The sequence below is a fragment of the Pteronotus mesoamericanus genome, unplaced genomic scaffold, assembly GCF_021234165.1.
Source record: "Pteronotus mesoamericanus isolate MK-2021 breed Mesoamerican mustached bat unplaced genomic scaffold, CSHL_Meso_final contig_27, whole genome shotgun sequence".
Lineage (NCBI taxonomy): Eukaryota > Metazoa > Chordata > Mammalia > Chiroptera > Mormoopidae > Pteronotus > Pteronotus mesoamericanus.
The window spans coordinates 19,605,865-19,623,802 of NW_026555115.1; the positions used below are offsets into that span (position 1 = coordinate 19,605,865).

Here is a 17,938-nt window from a genome sequence, read left to right on the forward strand (position 1 = left end):
CATATTCAGCAATATTTTAAAGACCCAAACTTATCACTCATCTTCCTTACCAATAGGTAATTCTTTCAGCCATACCTTAATCTAAACCTGAGCCTACCCCTAGATCAAATAAGACTGATCCTCTATAGCCCTGACTCGTGTGGCACAGTGGGTTGAGCATCGTCCCACAAACTGAAAGGTCACTGGTTCAATTCCCAGGCACATGCCTGGGTTGTGGGCGAGGTCCCCCGTTGGGGTTAGGGGCAGGTGAGAGGCAACTGATGTTTCTCTTACACATTGATGTGTCTCTCCCTCTCTTTCTCCCTCCCTTCCTCTCTCTCTAAAAAACAAATAAATCACATAGATAGATAAAATCTCTTGGTGGCGGGGGCGGGGAGAAAAAGACTGATCCTCTCTAAATGACCAGGAATTTGTAACCTGGGAATTAAATTCCCTTCCCCTCACTTTTTTCTGCCACCTACTGTGGCAAATGCCCATCTAGGGACAGACAGTCTACACTTTTTGCTTAAGCCATTACTGGTAATCAAAGGAAGATCCACACAGCCTCTCAATCATGTGGTAAATTTTTGGGATTCTCCAAGTTCTGACTCACTCATCCAGAGAATAAGAGTATAATCAAGAAAGAACCTTCAAACACCAAAACCAGGTAATTGTTCACTCTTCCACAAGCTTCTCTACTGCTGGATGCTGGCTAAGGATTTATGAAGTGTAAATACAACTTACTTCTTTATTTTAATTGCCCTATCATTATTTATGGTTACATTGTATAAAATATAAACTAAGCATTGGCTCTATCAGTATTTTTTTAATCTCAAAATATCAAATATAAACAAACATTACTCAGAATACAACATTTTAAAAAAATTTAACAGTTTCCTGAAGAACAATATGTAGAGAAGTCAGTAAAGGTTATAAAGTGCTTCCATGATGGAAGATTTGCCCAGCTGTCCCCTTCCCAGAATATAGAATACACTTCTGATTATATACAAGGTATTTTTAACTTAAGAAGAGAAAAGATACTTTAATTTTACTCTGCAAGAACCTTTTTTTGTCTCATATCTAATCCCAACTATTCATGTATATTCATTTACTTTGTACTATATAAGGAGAAACCCTCAAATAAATTTTCTACTTACCAAGGCCATTATTGGTATAGGCACACCAAGTATCTCTTCATCCACTGATCCAAAATTGAAGCTTCAAATAAAATTTATTTAAAAGTAAGTTACAGCCCTAGAAATATTAATTTTAAAATTCAGGCAATTGTTTTTAGCATAAGCCAAAAAGTTATATAATGTATGTTCATAAAGGTACCCCAAACATGTAAATTGAATACTGTTTAGTTTTAACCAAATGCTTTTTCCTCACCAACACTAAATGAATTCAGGGACAATTTTGTTGGTTTCTATGTCCAATGTCCACTATTACCTTGTATCTCTCACGGGAGGCAGGAGAGAAAGAGGTATTGAAAGCAGAGAAGTAATTAGGCCACTCCAACACATCTGAACATAAAAACACATCATCAGAATCCAAGTTAAATTACACAAATATTGACCATTCAAAAAGGATGAGAAAACCTTTACCTCATATGGGTCAAAAAGTCCAGTTGTACTTGCATTTGAAAAATCTGTGGCAAATTCAGAACCTAAATTTACATTGGAAATAATCTTTTATTATCAGATAGTATCAACACCTATCCCTAGTTTATAACCTAGACCAATTTTTGCCTGAAAATTTATTCCAAAATGTATATTTCCAGTGCAAAGTATCCAAAGCAATTTCCCACTTAATCTTCATGAACTTTTATAACTTACAAAAGCACTTTCAGATACATTGTCACGTTATGATCCTTAAGTTTAAAAATGAGGAAGGGAGTTCATAGATGCAATGTAATTGCCTATAGTTATACCCAATTACAAAGTGGGAGATATGGTACCGAACACAAATATTAGTAGTCTTGAAAATAAGACTGTTCCTTAGTCTTATATTTGAGGTTTTATCACAATTTTAAAATTACCCTCCTCCTCCAACAAATCTGGAATTAATTTAGCTTTATTATAGTATGTACTTTCTAGGGTACCAAAGGGCAACATGCCTGGTATATAGGAAGAAAAAAAAAGTAATGTTTACTATTTTTGGGTAAATCATTTCTATCAGTTACTTGAGATACATTCTTCAAATCATCTTTACCTTTTGTGAGCTTATGTAACAACCAGGTATCAACAGTCCCAAAGCAGCAATTTTCTTCTTCAATTGCTTTTTGCACCTTGGAAACACAACAGCACAAAATCAATTCAAAAAGGCTAAATTATTAGGTACACGATTAAGTGCCAATCAGTAAATACAATATAATCCCATTTATGATAAGTATTAATATATACATAGAAAAAAAAAGTAATGGTTCTAAGCAATTACTATGGGATATCAAATGGTTTAGTTTTAAACCAAACCAAAGATGTAAAAGACCTGTACGCAGAAAACTATACAACATTGAAGAAAGAAATTAAGGAAGACACAAAAAAATGGAAGCATGTACCGTGCTCATGGATTAGAATAATTAATATCATCAAAATGTCCATACTACCCAAAGCAATTTCTAGATTCAATGCAGTCCCTATTAAGATACCAATGACGTATTTCACAGAAATAGAACAGACATTTCAAAAATTTATATGGAACCATAAATGACCCCAAATAGCCTCAGCAATTTTGAGAAAGACAAACAAAGTAGGAGGGATCACAATATCGGACATCAAACTCTACTACAAAGCCACTATACTCAAAACAATCTGGTACTGGCACAAGAACAAATTCATAGACCAGTGGAACTGAATAGAAAGCCCAGAAATAAGACCAGGTCTATATGGGCATCTAATAGTTGACAAAGGGGGCAGAAGCATCAAATGGAGCAACGACAGCCTCTTCAACAAATGGTGTTGGGAGAGCTGGACGGCTACATGCAAAAAATGGAAATCGGATCATCAGCTGACACCATACACAAAAATAAACTCAAGATGGATAAAAGACTTAAGTATAAGTCACAACACCATAACAGTCCTGGAGGAGAACATTGGCAGGAAACTCTCAGATATCCCACACAGCAATTTTTTCACTGATATGTCTCCTAAAGCAAGGGACATAAAGGAAACAATAAACATGTGGGACCTCATAAAAATAAGAAGCTTCTGCACGGTGAAAGAAAACATCAGCAAAATGAAAAGGGAGCCAACCATATGGGAAAATATATTCGCTAATGATACATCAGATAGAGGTTTGATCTTCAAGATATATAAAGAACTCACTCGACTCCACTCCAAGAAGACAAACAATCCAATAAAAAATCCATTTTTTATGGGCAAAGGACCTGGGCAGACACTTTTCCAAGGAAGAGATACAGAGGGCCCAGAGGCATTTGAAAGGATGCTCAGCATCACTAGCCATCAGAGAAATGCAGGTCAAAACCACCATGAGGTACCACCTCACACCGGTCAGAGTGGCCATCATAAACAGATCCACAAACAACAGGTGCTGGCGAGGCTGTGGACAAAAGGGAACCCTAGTACACTGTTGCTGGGAATGCAGACTGGTGCAGCCACTGTGGACAGCAGTGTGGAATTTCCTCAAAAAGCTGAAAATGGAACTGCCTTTTGATCCAGTGATTCCCCTGCTGGGACTATACCCTAAGAACTCCAAAACGCCAATACAAAAGAACCTATGCACCCCAATGTTCACAGCAGCACAATTTACAATAGCCAAGTGTTGGAAGCAACCTAAATGCCCATCAGTAGATGATTGGATCAAAAAACTATGGTACACATACACAATGGAATACTATGCAGCAGAAAGAAAAAGAGAACTACTCAACTTCGCGACAACATGGATGGAACTGGAGAGCATTATGCTAAGCGAAATAAGCCAGGGGGCGAAGGACAAATACCATATGATCTCACCTAGAAGTGGAACCCAACCAACAATACAAAGATGCAAGGAAAATAAGACCAGCAACACTGAAAGGAAAAGAAATCAACAGAGACAAGAGGGAAGGGGGGGGGGCGGGGAAAAGGAAAGGAAGGGGAAAGTCAAGGAACATACAGCAAGGACTCATGGGCAAAACCAAAGGGGAAGAGGTGAGGGAGGGAAGGAGGGAGGGGGCAAGGGAAAGTGGTGGGGGGTAGGCAGAGACAAATGTATTCGAAAAAATAAATTTAAAAAAATAAAAATAAAAAAAATAAACCAAGCATGTGTTGCTTTTGTGATGAAAGATAAAGTATATACACTTTTTTAGTTCGGACATACAAATATCTCTAAATATAAATAGCCTAAAACAGGAGATGGCACACTATGGCCCACAGGTCAAATCCAGCCACTTGCCTGTTTCTGTATAGCAAGTTAGGAATGGTTTCTAAATTTTTTTTTTGGTTAAAAAGAAAAAGACAGAGACAAGAGTGGAGGGGGGGGGCAGGGAAAGGGAAGGGAAGGGGAAAGTCAAGGAACATATAGCAAGGACTCATGGACAAAACCAAAGGGGAAGAGCTGAGGGAGGGAAGGTGGGAGGGGGCAAGGGAAAGAGGTGGGGGGAAGGCAGAGACAAATGTATTTAAAAAGTAAATAAATTAATTAAAAAAAAATAAAAAAAATAAAAAAAAAGAAAAAGAATAACAAGAGTACTTTGTGACATATGAAATTCAAATTCAGTGTCCATATTAAAGTTTCAGTGGAACACAACCATGCTCATTGGTTTATGGATTCTCTATGGCTACCTTTGCACTAAAATGACAGAGTAGTTGTGACAGAAACCTTATGGCTTTCAAAACCTAAAATATTACTCCCTGGCATTTTACAAAAAATATTTGCCAATCCTTTGGGTAAAGCATGCCAAAGGAAACAAATGTATCAAAACCTCTTTAAACTAGCTAATAGAAAAACTGAAATGCTTGTTAGGATATCATTAACATACTGGAAAATAATTTCCTAAGTCATAATTTATCACCTGTCTTACTTGTCCTTCAAGACTAACATTTCCTGGCTTTGCTGATCCAGCACCCTAGGGCAGTCTTCCATATAGCCATTATTGCACAGCATCATTATTTCCCTACTAGACTCTAAGCTCCTTAAGGGCATTCATATTTATAACTTCAACACGTAAGAGGGTTTCTGGCATATAGCAGATGTTTAAAAAATGCTTGCTAAATAAATGAGATAAAAAGAATAACAAATGGAGACATTTAAGATGAATTATATTTTAACAGTGGAAAGAATCAATAAAGTTGAAAATGCATGACATGAGTTTCAGAAAAAGAGGTCGGTTGTAGATTACTTATACCAAGTATGTTGAAGAGTCCATCCTAGTGTTACGTCACGTAAGTACAGGGTGCTTAAAGTGATATTGTATTCAAACTCATACTTAGAAGTTGTAATTCTAAAATTCATTCAAGATTAGACAAAGGTTAATCTGTATTTCAGTGAGTAGCACAATGCCTGCCTGGTAGTAAGTTCATTTGTTCATTCAGAAAATATTTGACAGCCAGGCCCTCTGATAAGTAGTATGCCCTTGTAAGACTAGGAGGACATAGAGTAGATATCAGAGCTTCCTAACATATGAGGGTAAGATCAATCCTCCTTGCACGGGGTCAAGACTTCAAATGGCACGACCCTAGGAGTGAGGCTCTCACAGTAACTACAACTCAGCTTTGAATCATCTCAATCATTAAACTAGATTGAAATAATCCTGGAGCCTAAAAGAATGAAAAAAACAAACATAAATCCTATCCAGAGCAAGACAGCATTATGTTAAGGCACTCATTATTTCTACACACAATTTTGCAAACACAATGTCTAGCTCATATACACATGCATGCATACGAATAAGTAACCAGGTTCACCAAACTCATTAACTTTTATACATTAAATATGTACAGCCTTTTGTATGTCAATATAATTCAATAAATTGGTTTAAAACTTTAAAAAACCAATTAGGTAACCGGGCATATGAGGAAAAAAGAGAACATGGAGAAAAAGACAAAAAGGAAAAACAGACAATCCATGAAGGCCACAGATACTGCAGTAGTCATGGGCTTTTAAATACGATGATAACTATGTAAAAAAAATCTAGAACTAAAAAATTTAAAACTTAATGGATGCATTTTAATAATGCATTAGAAAGATGTGAAGAGAAAACAGATTTGGAAGGTAGATTAGAAGAAAATACCCAAAATAAAGTACACAGAGACAAAAGAATGGAAAATATGTAAGACAGTGAGAGAGGAAGAAAATTCAGTGAGAAGGTCTAATATACATGTAATTGGAATTTCAGAAGGAACAAAATAAGGAGAATGAAGCAGAAATTACATTTGAAGATAATGGCGGAGACATTTTCAAAATCAACAAACAATATCAAGTAATGAATTCAAGCCACACTAAAACCCCCAAGTGTGTGACCATACCTAGATAAATAAGTACATAAAATGTGACACACCCAGATAATGAAATACTAATCAGTGATAAAAGTGAGCTATCAAGCCACAAGAAGACATAAGAGAAACCTTTAATGCATATTGATAAGTGAAAGAAGCCAGTTTGAAAGGTTGCATACTATGATTCCAACAATACAACATTCTAGAAAGGGCAAAACTATAGAAACAGAACATCAGTGGCTGCCATGGGCTCAGAAGTGAGAGGAGAGGGAAGTGAATACGTGAAGCACAAAGGACTTTCATGGCAGTACAATAATTGTATATGATACTGTAATGGGAGATATATTACATCAATACTAATAATAATAATGTGCCAATCTTGGTTCATCAATTCGAACAAATGTACTACATTAATGTAATATGCAAATAATAGAATAAACTGATGGAGAACTGGAAGAGAGGAACAAGTACTTTCTGCTCAATGTTTCTGTAAGTGTAAAAATTCTCTAAAAATTAAAATCTACTAATTTATAATGGACAAAGACTTACTCAGATTGTCTATATCTTCTTGACACATTTCAGTAGTTTGTGTATTTCTAGGAAATTTTCCATTTTACCTAGGTTATCTAATTTGTTGGCATATACTTGTTCATATTATAGCCTAGTTATGCTTTTATTTCTGTGAGGTTGGAATTAATGTTCTTTCCTTCATTCATAATTATAGTTATTCGGTCTTCTCTTTTTTTCCTTTGTCAGTCTAGCTAATTTTTTTAAATCAGCTTTTGGTATTCTTGGCTTCTCCAACTGTTTTTCTATTCTCTATTTCATTAATTTTCACTCTAATCTTTACATTTCTTTTCTTATGCACACTTAGGGTTTACCTCATTCATCTTCTTTTAGTGTCTAAATTTCATATCATTTTTAATACAGTCTCTATATGTAATGTAATCAGATATGAATCTCCACCTAAACACTGCTTTCTCTTCATCACATTTTGATATGCTGTGTTTTCATTTTCATTCATCTCAAAGTTATTTTATAATTTCTCTTAGGAGGTCTTCTTTTACCCATTGGTGATTTAAAAATGCACTGCTTAATTTCCACATATTTTTGAACCTCCCAAATTTCTTTGTTACTTATTTATAATTTTAATCTTTTGTGTACAGAGAAATACTTTGTATGTTTTCAGTCTTTGTAAATTTATTCAGGCTTCTATTATGATATAGTATATGGTCTATTTTAGACAATGTTCCACATGGACTTAAGAATGTATATTCTACTGTTGTTGGAGTTTTCTATAAAGGTCTAGTTAGTTTATAAGGTTGTTCAAGTTTTGTCTCCTTGTTCGCCTTCTCTCTAGTTGTTCTATACATTATTCAAAATGGGCTACTGATGCCTCTAACTATTACAGTCAACTTGTCTATTTTCCCCTTCACTTCTGTCAGTTTTTGCTTCATGTATTGAGGTGCTGTTATCAGGTGCATATATGTTTATAATTATTATATATTTCTGATGGATTGACCTTCTTATACTATAAAATGCCTCTGTCACAAGACTTTTTAAGAATTGCCTGATATTATTGTACCATTGCCATTTAGCTTCATATGCTTACTATTTGCATCATATATCTTTCCACTTTTTTGTTTTTTTATTCTTCACTTACAGTTTACATTCAAAATTATTCTATATTAGTTTCAGATATACAGCAAAGTGGGTAGACAATCATATGCTCAACAGAGGGATCACTGCTTCCAAGTATCCACCTGTCCTATACCTATTTATCTTGATATTATTGACTATATTCCCTAACTGTAATCTACTCTGTGTCTATTCTGCAACTACCAATTTGTACTGTTTAATTCCTTCACCTTTTCAACTTGACCTCAAACCCCCTCCTCTGAGAGCGATGTCTGTTCCCTATTCTATAAGTCTGTTTATTTTGTTTCTTTGCTTGTTTTGTTCATTAGATTCCACATATAAATGAAATCATATGGTATTTGTCCTTCTCTGGCTGGCTTATTTCACATAGCGTAATATCCTGTACGTCCATTCATGTTGTCCCAAAGAGTAACAGCTCCTTCTTTTTTATGGTCAAGTAGTATTTCATTGTGTAAATGTACCACAGCTTTTTAATCCACTCATCTACTGATGGGCACTTGGGGTGCTTACAAATCTCTTTATCTTTTAAAGTAATGTGTTTTACTATCTCTGAAGTCACAGGTGTTATTTACTTAATGAAAAGAATTAGTATTTAGTAATGATATACAGAGCTGAGGTTTTTCAAATCCCGCTCCATATGAATTAAAACGTGAGTGTGTTGAAACAAGCTTTTTTAGTGTTCTAGAATGAAAGACAGATTGAGGACAACCAGTTAACTCTTCAAGAACTATTTTCCTCCTAGATTTGAGAAACTTGAACAGCTGTGGTCAGGTAATAAGCTTTATATGCATTTCTTCATTACAAAATGTTTATCTGCAGGAAAGCATACGTTACTCAGTACATAGAGTCAAAGGCTCCTTTCTTTTCAAGTGTCTTTTTTTAATCATTTAACTTTTTAAAAATTGTTGTTCAACTACAGTTTTGTCTCCATTTTCCTCCACCACTCTCCCCTGCCCCACCCACCCCCACCTCCTACCCTCAATCCTACCCCTTTGGATTTGTCCATGGGTCCTTTATACATGTTCCTTGACAACTCTTCCCCTTCTTTCCCCTGTTATCCCCCTCCCCCTCCCTTCTGGTTACTGTCCATTTGTTCTTTATTTCAATGTCTCTGGTTATATTTTGCTTGCTTGTTTATTTTGTTGATTAGGTTCCACTTATAGGTGAAATCATATGGTATTTGCCTTTCACTCCTTGGCTTATTTCACTTAGCATAATGCTCTCCAAACCTTGAGTACTGTAAATTACGCTGCAATAAACACAGAGCTCCATATATTCTTTTGAATCAGTGTTTCAGGTTTCTTTGGATATACTCTCAAAACTATAATCACTGACTCATAAAGAATTTCCATGTCTAATTTTTTGAGGAACCTACGCACTATATTTCCCATAGTGGCTGGCTACACCAATCTGCATTCCCACCAAGAGTGTAACTCCACATCCTCGCCAACACTTGTAGTTTGTTAAATTTATTGACGATAGCCATTCTGACAGGTGTAAGGTGATATCACATTGTGTTTTTGATTTGCATTGCTCTGATGATTCGTGATGTTGGGCAACTTTTCATGTCTGTTGGTCATCTGTATGTCTTCTTGGAGAAGTTTCTAATCAGAATTCCCTACTTTTTTAATTGTGTTATTTGCTTTTCTGATGTTAAATTGTAAAAGTTAATCAGAAAAAAAAACAATGCTAAAATGTCAGAATTGTACTGCCTATGTTTTCTTCTAGGAGTCTTATAGTTTTTGGACTTACATTTGAATCTTTAATCCATTTTGAGTTTATTTTTGTATATGGTGTAAGGAGGTAGTCTAGTTTCATTTTTTTGCATGTACCTGTCCAATTTTCCCAACACGATTTATTAAGTAGACTGTCTTTAACCCATTGTATGTTCTTGCCTCCTTTGTCAAACATTAATTGACCACATAGGTGTGGGTTTATTTCTGGGCTCTCTATTCTATTCCATTGGTCTATATGTTTATTTTCATGCCAGTACCATGCTGTTTGGATTCCTATGACCTGGCTAGTAGAGTTTGATATCAGGCAGAATCATACCTCCAACTTTGTTCATCTTTGTCAAGATTGCAGAGGCTATTCAGGGTCTTTTGAGGTTCCATTTAAATCTTTGGATATTTGGCCCTGGCTGGAGTGGCTCGGTGGATTCAGTGCCGGCCTGCAAATCAAAAGGTCACCAGGTTCAATTCCCAGTCAGGGCACAGGCCTGGGTTGTGGGCTAAGTCCCCAGTAGGGGGCACATGAGAGGCAACCATACTTTGATGTTTCTCTCCCTCCCTTCCTCTTTTGGGAGGTTCAAAAAACAAATAAAATCTTTTGGAAAATAAATAAATAAATATTTGGATATTTGTTCTAGTTCTGTGAAATACACCATTGGTATTTTGATAGCAATTGCACTGAATTTATAGAATGATGTAGGCAGTATGGATATTTTAATGATGTTCCTCTTCCTATCCATGAACACAGTTTATGTTTCCATTTATGTGTATCTTTTTCAATTTCTCCAGTATAATTTTTCCTGTACAGTTATTTTACATCCTTAGTTAAACTTAATCCAAGGTACCCTTTTTATTGTTACTGTTGTTGCAATGGTAAATGGAACTGTCTTCTTAGTTTCTAATAGTTCACTATTGGTGTATAAAAATGCCACTGATTTCTGAATATTAATTTTGATCCTGCTACTTTACTGAAATCATTTATCAGATCTAGTAGTTTTTCAGTAGAGTCTTTAGGTTTTTTTATATACAGTATCATGTCATTTGCAAATAAGTTTTACATCTTCCTTTCCAATTTGGATGCCCTTTCTTTCTTCGTCCCTTCCTCCCTTCCTTCCTATCCTCACCTGAGGACAGACTTATTGATTTTAGAGAGGGAAAGGGAGGGGGCGAGTGAGGGAGAGAAACATCAACATTTGCCTCTCTGACACTTCCCAATTGGGACAAACCTACAACATAGTCATATGCCCTGACTGGGAATCAAACCTGTGGCCTTTTGGTTTACAAGATGACACTCCAACCAACTAAGCCACACCAATTAGGGCCCTTTTATTTCTTCTTTTTGTCTAATTGTTGTGTACTTGGTTGATTAAGAGTAGGGAAAGTGGACATTCCTGTCTTGTTCCTAACCCCAAGGGGAATGCTTTTAAATGTTTCCCATTGAGTATGACGTTGGCTGGAGGTTTGTCATATACGGCCTTTGTTATGTTGAGGTATGATCTCTTTATTCCCACTTTACTGAGTTTTTATCGTAACTGGGTGCTGAATTTTATCAAATGCTTTTCTGTACCTATTAATATGATCACGCAATTTTATCCATCATTTTGTTTCTGTGGTATATCACATTTACTGATTTGTATGTATTTTAACAACCCCCCATCCCAAGAATAAATCCCATGTAATCACAGTATATGATTTTTTGATGTATTGCTTGATTTTGATTGGTAATATTTTGTTAAGAATATTTGTATCTATATGCACCAGGACAGTTGGCCTATAATTTTATTTCTTTGTAGTGTCTTTATCTGGCTTTATAATTAGGATAATGCTGGCCTAAGAAAATGAACTAGGGAGTCTTCACTACTCCTGAATTTTTGGAATATTTTAAAGATAGGTGTTAATTCTTCTTGGAATGTTTGGTAAAATTCACCTGTGAAGTCATCTGTTCTAGGACTTTTTGTTTGCTGGGAGTCTTTTGATTACCATTTTGAATTCATTGTTTGTAATCAGTTTGTTCAGATTTTCTGTTTCTTATTAATTCAGTTTTGGGAGATTGTATGTTTCTAGGAATTTATCCATTTCTTCCAGACTGTCCTATTTGTTTGTTGTCATATGGTTGTTCTTAATGTTTTCTTACAATCCTTTGTATTTCTGTGGTGTCCGTTGTTACTTCTCTTTCATTTCTGATTTTATTTTTTAGATCCTGTCTCTTTTTTGATTCTTGATTTCTAGTTAAAGACTTATCAATCTTGGTTATCTTTTCAAAGAACCAGTTCTTGGTTTTATTGATCTTTAGTAGTATTTTTTTAAGAATTTACAAGGGGGAAACCCCGTAAAATGGAATTTATTTATAAAAATTATGTATTTATTCTTACATGTTTAAACTTCAGTCACTTTCAGAGGACTCTCCGTTTGATGCAACACACCTATCAAGGTGTTTTTCCACTGCTCAAAACAGTTTTTGAACTAATCAATTTTGATGCCTTTTAGTGCTTCTGTTGTTTTTTGTTTCACCTCTTCCACATTGGCAAGACATTTCCCTTTGAGGACTTTTTTCATCCACAGAAACAAAAAAAGGTCACTTGGAGACAAGATTAGGTGAATAGAGAGGGTGGGGCATGGAGGTCATGCCATGTTATGTCAAAAACTGCTGAACACTTAGCGTGGTGTAGGCAGGTGTGCTTGTAAATCACCCATCATGAAATGGGTAAATATGTTGAAAGAGTCTTCCAAAAAAATTCACTGAAGCCAAATGCAGCCTCTCACAATGCCAGCAGGTACACTGATACAGATGGGTTCCTGGAATATTCACCTAGTGGGGGAAGCATGTACTACAAGGGGCCCACTCTCCAGAAGGTAATTCCAGTTTTGAGGGGGGTTCCCCCATCATATATCACTTATTTCCACCCTGATCTTTATTATTTTCCTCTTTCAACTCACTTTGGACTTTGGTTGTCAGTCCTTATTTGTAAGGATAGGTTGTTTGAGATCTTATTTCTCAAGGTAGCCGTTATTGCTCTGTATTTCCCTCTTAGGACTGCTCTCTCTGTGTCCCATAGTTTGCGTTGTGTTTTCATTTTCATCTGTTTCAGGGTATCTTTTGATTTCTTCCTTGATCTCATTGTTAACCCATTCACTGTTTAGTAACTTGTTATTTAGCCTTCACGTTTGTGTGGTTTTCAGGTTTTTTCTTGTAATTAATTTCTCGTTTTAAACTATTGTAATCAAAGAAAATGCTTGATATGATTTCAGTCTTCTTGAATTTATTAAGATTTATTTTGTGTCCTAACATGTCTATTCTAGAGGCTGTTCTATGTGTACTAGAAGAGAATGTATATTCTGCTGCTGTGAGGTAAAATGTTCTAAAAGTATCAGTTAAATCTATCTGGTCTACTGTGTTGTTTAAGGTTGCTGTTCCTTTGTTGATGTTTTTTGGGGGGGGGTCTGGAAGATCTATCCATTGATGTCTATTGGGTGTTAAAATCCCCTACTATGACTGGATTACTATGGATTTCTCTCTTCATGTCCTTCATGATTTGCTTTATATATTTAGTTACTCCTATGTTGGGTGTATGTATCTTTACAAGGGTTATATCCTTTCATTGGATTGATCCCCTTAGCATTATGTAATGTCCTCTTTTTCTCTTATCACCTTTTTTTGAAGTCTATTTTATCTAATAGTATTTGACTACCCCAGCTTTTCTTTTCTTTCCATTTGCATGGAACATTTATTTCCATCTCTTTACTTTTAGTCTGTGTGTATCCTTTATTCTGAGGTGGATCTCTGTAGATGGCATACATATGGGTCATTTTTTCTTAGTCATTCAGCTACCCTATGTATTCCGATGGGCGAAGTTAATCCATTTACATTTAAAGTATCACTGATAGGTATATATTTATTACCATTTTATTCTTCATAACTATGTTCCTCTTTTTTTTTCTTTCTTCTTCTTAAAGAAGACCCTTTAACATTTCTTGTAATACCAGTTTGGTGGTAACAACTCCTTTATTTTTTTGTTTACTTTGCATGGGAAGATCTTTATTTCATTTTCAATTTTAAATGATAGCCTTGCTGAATAGACTAGTTTTGGTTGTAGGCCCTTGATTTTCACCACCTTGAATAATCAATGCCAATTCTCTCTGACACGAAGTGTTTATGTTGAGAAATCAGGTAACAGCCTTATGGGAGCTCCCTTGTAGGCAACTAACTGCTTTTCTCTTGCTACTTTTAAGACTCTCTGTCTGTAACCTTTGCCATTGTAATTATGCTGTGTTCTTGGGTTCATCTTGATTGGCCCTCTCTGTGCTTCCTGCACAGGTGTAGGGGGGCTGCTTTGAGTGGTATCAGGAACTGCAGTCCTGCACAAGCTGGGGCCTGGGAGAGGACCCGCAAGAGTTTGCTGGAACATTGGTAATGCAGAGATAAGCAAGACCTGCTAACTCTGAGGACCCCCAGGGGAAATCAGACCTAGAAGTAAATTACACTCTTCGAAGCATGCTTAGTTTCTCCTTCAAGCTCTGTTAATATTATACCAGATAACCAGTGCAAGGCTGGGAAAGAAATTTACAAAATTCCTGGACCTGACCCAAATCCCACCTGGAGCCGTAATGTTTGCTCATCTCGGACAGGAAGCAGTTCGGTGTGTTCCTGCCATTGTCATCTTTAAACAACACCTATTCTCTGTCATCTTAAGCTACCAATGTAATTAGATTATCTATACATTCCTGCTACCTATTCCCCACTTGTAACCCTCTCAATAAAAGCCATTGAGCTCAGGAGCTCGGGGCATTCTCCTTGAGAGAGAATCATCTTCCCCTTTCCTTGACAGGCAAATGGTGTCGGGAATGACTCATTCTTTCATCTGGAGCGAACTGGCGGATTTCACAAGCCAGAGTCCCCCATACACAGGTGTGTCTTTTTCCTTCAAAAATTTAGAAAGTATTTGGTCATTGTTTCTTCAATAAGGTCTCGATCCCTTGCTCTCTTTCTTCTCCTTTCTGGAACACCTATGACATGGATGTTGCTATGCTAGACATTGTCCCAGATGTAAGGTCCCATACACTTCCCTCACTTTTTTTAAATTACTTTTTGTTACTCTACTTGGGTGTTTTCTGTTATCTTGTTCTCTAAACCACGGATTCAATCCTCTGCTTCATCTAACTTGCTGTTGATTCTAGTGTATTCTTTAATTCTGATATTGTATTCTTCATTTCTGACTGGTTCTTTTTTATGGTTTCTATGTCCTTTTAAATGCTTACTATCTATTTAAATTCTCACTGAGGTCATTCATTCTTCCCCTAAGTTCTTTAAACATCCTTATAACCATTGTTTAGAACTCTGCATCTGGTGTCTTGTTTGCTTCCATTTTATTTAATTTTCTTTCTGGGGATTTCTCTCGTTCTTTCATTTCAGTCATGTTTCTTTGTCTCCGTATTTTGTCTGTCTTTCTGTTTTTCTCTCTATGTATTAGGTAGATCTGCTATGACTCCCAAACTTGTTATAGTGGTTTTATATTGTAGGTGCCTTGTGGGTTCAGTGGCACAATCTTCCAGATAACCTGAGCTGAGTGCTTCAGGAATGTCATTTTTGTGGCTTATGTGAGTACTTCTCCTGTAGTTGAGTCTTGAATGATGTTGGCCTGTTCGTGAATGGGCTTTACCCTCATGCTGGCTATTAGGATTGAACCTGACCACACTGTATGAGGTGCTGTGGGGGGCTGCCCCCTAAGACACAGTTATCCAGAGCAGTGTCTAGTGCCCACTGTGATCTCCCTTTGGGTGTGCCATTTGTGTCTAGTTGAGACGTGCTCTAGTAGGATCTGAAGCACACCACTGGTTTTGTTTGTCCTGGGTCCCCTTGGGAGGGATTCAGGTGCAAGTCGATGTCATATGCTGCCTGTAACTGGCCTTGGGCTTCCTGTCCGGAACTATCAAGCAATCCACTCATAGTGGCTGTCTCTACTGGGTCTTGGTACACATCAGAGGAGTAAAGCTGTATACAAAGATCAGCTTCCCACTATCTTCCAGAAGGCATGCATGATAGGGCGGGGTGACTGAAGTTCAGAGGGTAGGTCTAGTGAATCTTGGGCTTGGGGACAACACAGTCAGGTATTCAGTGGGGGGAAAGTGGCCCCTACCCCACAGCCGTACCACTCAGTCTCTGCCTGAATCTCTGACCCTAACTACCCCAGAAAGAGTGTACAGCAGGTTCAGCCTGGGTGCAGTCAGCCAATCCCTCTGCGAGATGTGAGCCCATCAGAGTGGGGCCACAGGGAAAGAACAAGTCAGGACAAAAGAATAGAATAAGTGCATTTCCCACTGGGGGAGGGGCTCCAGTAGCATGCAGGTGGGGATGAATGTCCCCTACACTGGAACTATATAGATCAATGTCTGTCTGAGTCTCTGCCAAGAGTTTGTTAAAAAATATTGCACTGAAAGTCCCAGTGGGGTGCAGCCAGCAGACCTTTCTACAGGACTCGAGCTCAGCAGGATGGTGCTGCCAGGAGTTGCAGGACTGAGCTAGTGCTCATTCCAGGATGGTGGTGTAAGGATATGAGTGCTCTACCCTGAGAAATTGACATCTGACGGTGGATAGGGACTCAGGGATCTAAATGTTTGACTCTCCAAATCTCTCCTTGAAACCACGCCATCCAGATCTTCTGTTTATGACTCTTGTATGCCCTGACTCACCTTCCCACTAACAAAGCCCCATGTGGGTGCCCGGTAACAAAAACCTGTGTGCTGGCCCTCTAAGAGAGTGCTTGGGTTTCTATCAAAATCCCATCTCTCTTAAGTGAGCAGAATCCCCATTAATTTTCACCTCCAGATGCTATGCAGGTGCCTCTTCCCAGCTCCGGTGCTCTGGGTTGAGAATCTAGGTATGGGGTTGAGACCCCTTGCTCCTCAGGGGGATCACTGCAGTTCAGATATCCCTCTGGATTCTAAACCACCACATGTGAGTGCAGGGGCCAGCCCTTTCCATGTCTCCATCCTTCTTACCAGTCTCTATGTGGCTTCTTCTGTAGAGTCTTCAGTTGGTTATTTAGGTTGATGAGTCTTTAATTTAGTTGTAAATCTGGTTTAGTGCTGTGAGGAGGTGAGTATAGCTTCCACCTACTCCACAGCCATCTTGGGATCCCATTTATTTTTAACAAATTTGTATTTTTTTCCAATTTGAATTGTTGAATCTAAAGAAGTATGTCTTCTGCAGACAATATATAGCAGGGTCCTGTTTCTTATAATCCAGTCTAAAATCACAATGAGATACCAGATACAAGAAAAGACTGATAATTATCAATTATGATGGTAAATTTAAAAAAAAAAGTCTCACTCACTGAGGAGGGGTATGCAAATTGTCAAAACCTTTGGAAAAGTATTTCACATTATTCACTAAAAGTGAAGATATATACACATTCATGCCCTAAAAATTCCATTCCTATATGTTGATACAGCAGAAATACATTTACAGCCCTGGCCGGTGTGGCTCAGTTGGTTGGAGCACTGTCCCGTAACCGAAAGGTTGTGAGATTCAATTCCCGGTCAGGGCACATACCTATGTAGAGGGTTCAATCCCCAGTCCGGGAGCGTATGATCCCCGATCTGGGCGCGTATGGGAGGCAACCAATCCATGTTTCTCTCTCACATCAATGATTTTGTCTCCCTCTCTCCCTTCCTCTCTGTCTAAAAGGAATGAAAAAATGTCCTCAGATGAGAATTTTTTAAAGTTAAAAAAAGGAATACATTTACAGGTACATCAAAAGACAGCATTATTTGTAATGGCCCCAAACGAAGTAATTCAAATGTACATGAATAGAATAGAAAAATAAACTTTGATAAAATCATATATTGAACACTAAATAGCAATGTAAATATAAATAATTTACATACAACATGCATATATTTCACACATACAATGTTAAGCAAAAGTAGTCAAATACAAAAGAATAAACACTGTATGGTTCTGTTTATACAAAGGTCAAAATTATTCAGGTAAAACTAAACATTGTATTGAGAAGGAAATATATAAATTGTAAAAGTAGAAAGAAAATGTAATACACAGTATTACAGTGTTGTAGTTCTTCATTCAAGTAGTATTACACAGATGTTTGCTCTACAATATATCACTGAGTGGCACATTTT

General features: G+C 37.1%; 1 protein-coding gene across 1 annotated transcript in view; it reads right to left on the bottom strand.

Annotated features, from left to right (window-relative positions):
- Positions 1–17,938, bottom strand: part of GK5 (glycerol kinase 5) — a 125,038-nt gene that overhangs the window by 35,125 nt on the left and 71,975 nt on the right. The window contains exons 6-9 of the mRNA XM_054575089.1: positions 2,191–2,266; positions 1,584–1,645; positions 1,429–1,502; positions 1,137–1,197 (exon numbers count right to left, since the gene is read on the bottom strand). Of these exons, the coding sequence (XP_054431064.1) occupies positions 1,137–1,197; positions 1,429–1,502; positions 1,584–1,645; positions 2,191–2,266 (273 nt within the window). The remainder of the gene's footprint in view (positions 1–1,136; positions 1,198–1,428; positions 1,503–1,583; positions 1,646–2,190; positions 2,267–17,938) is intronic.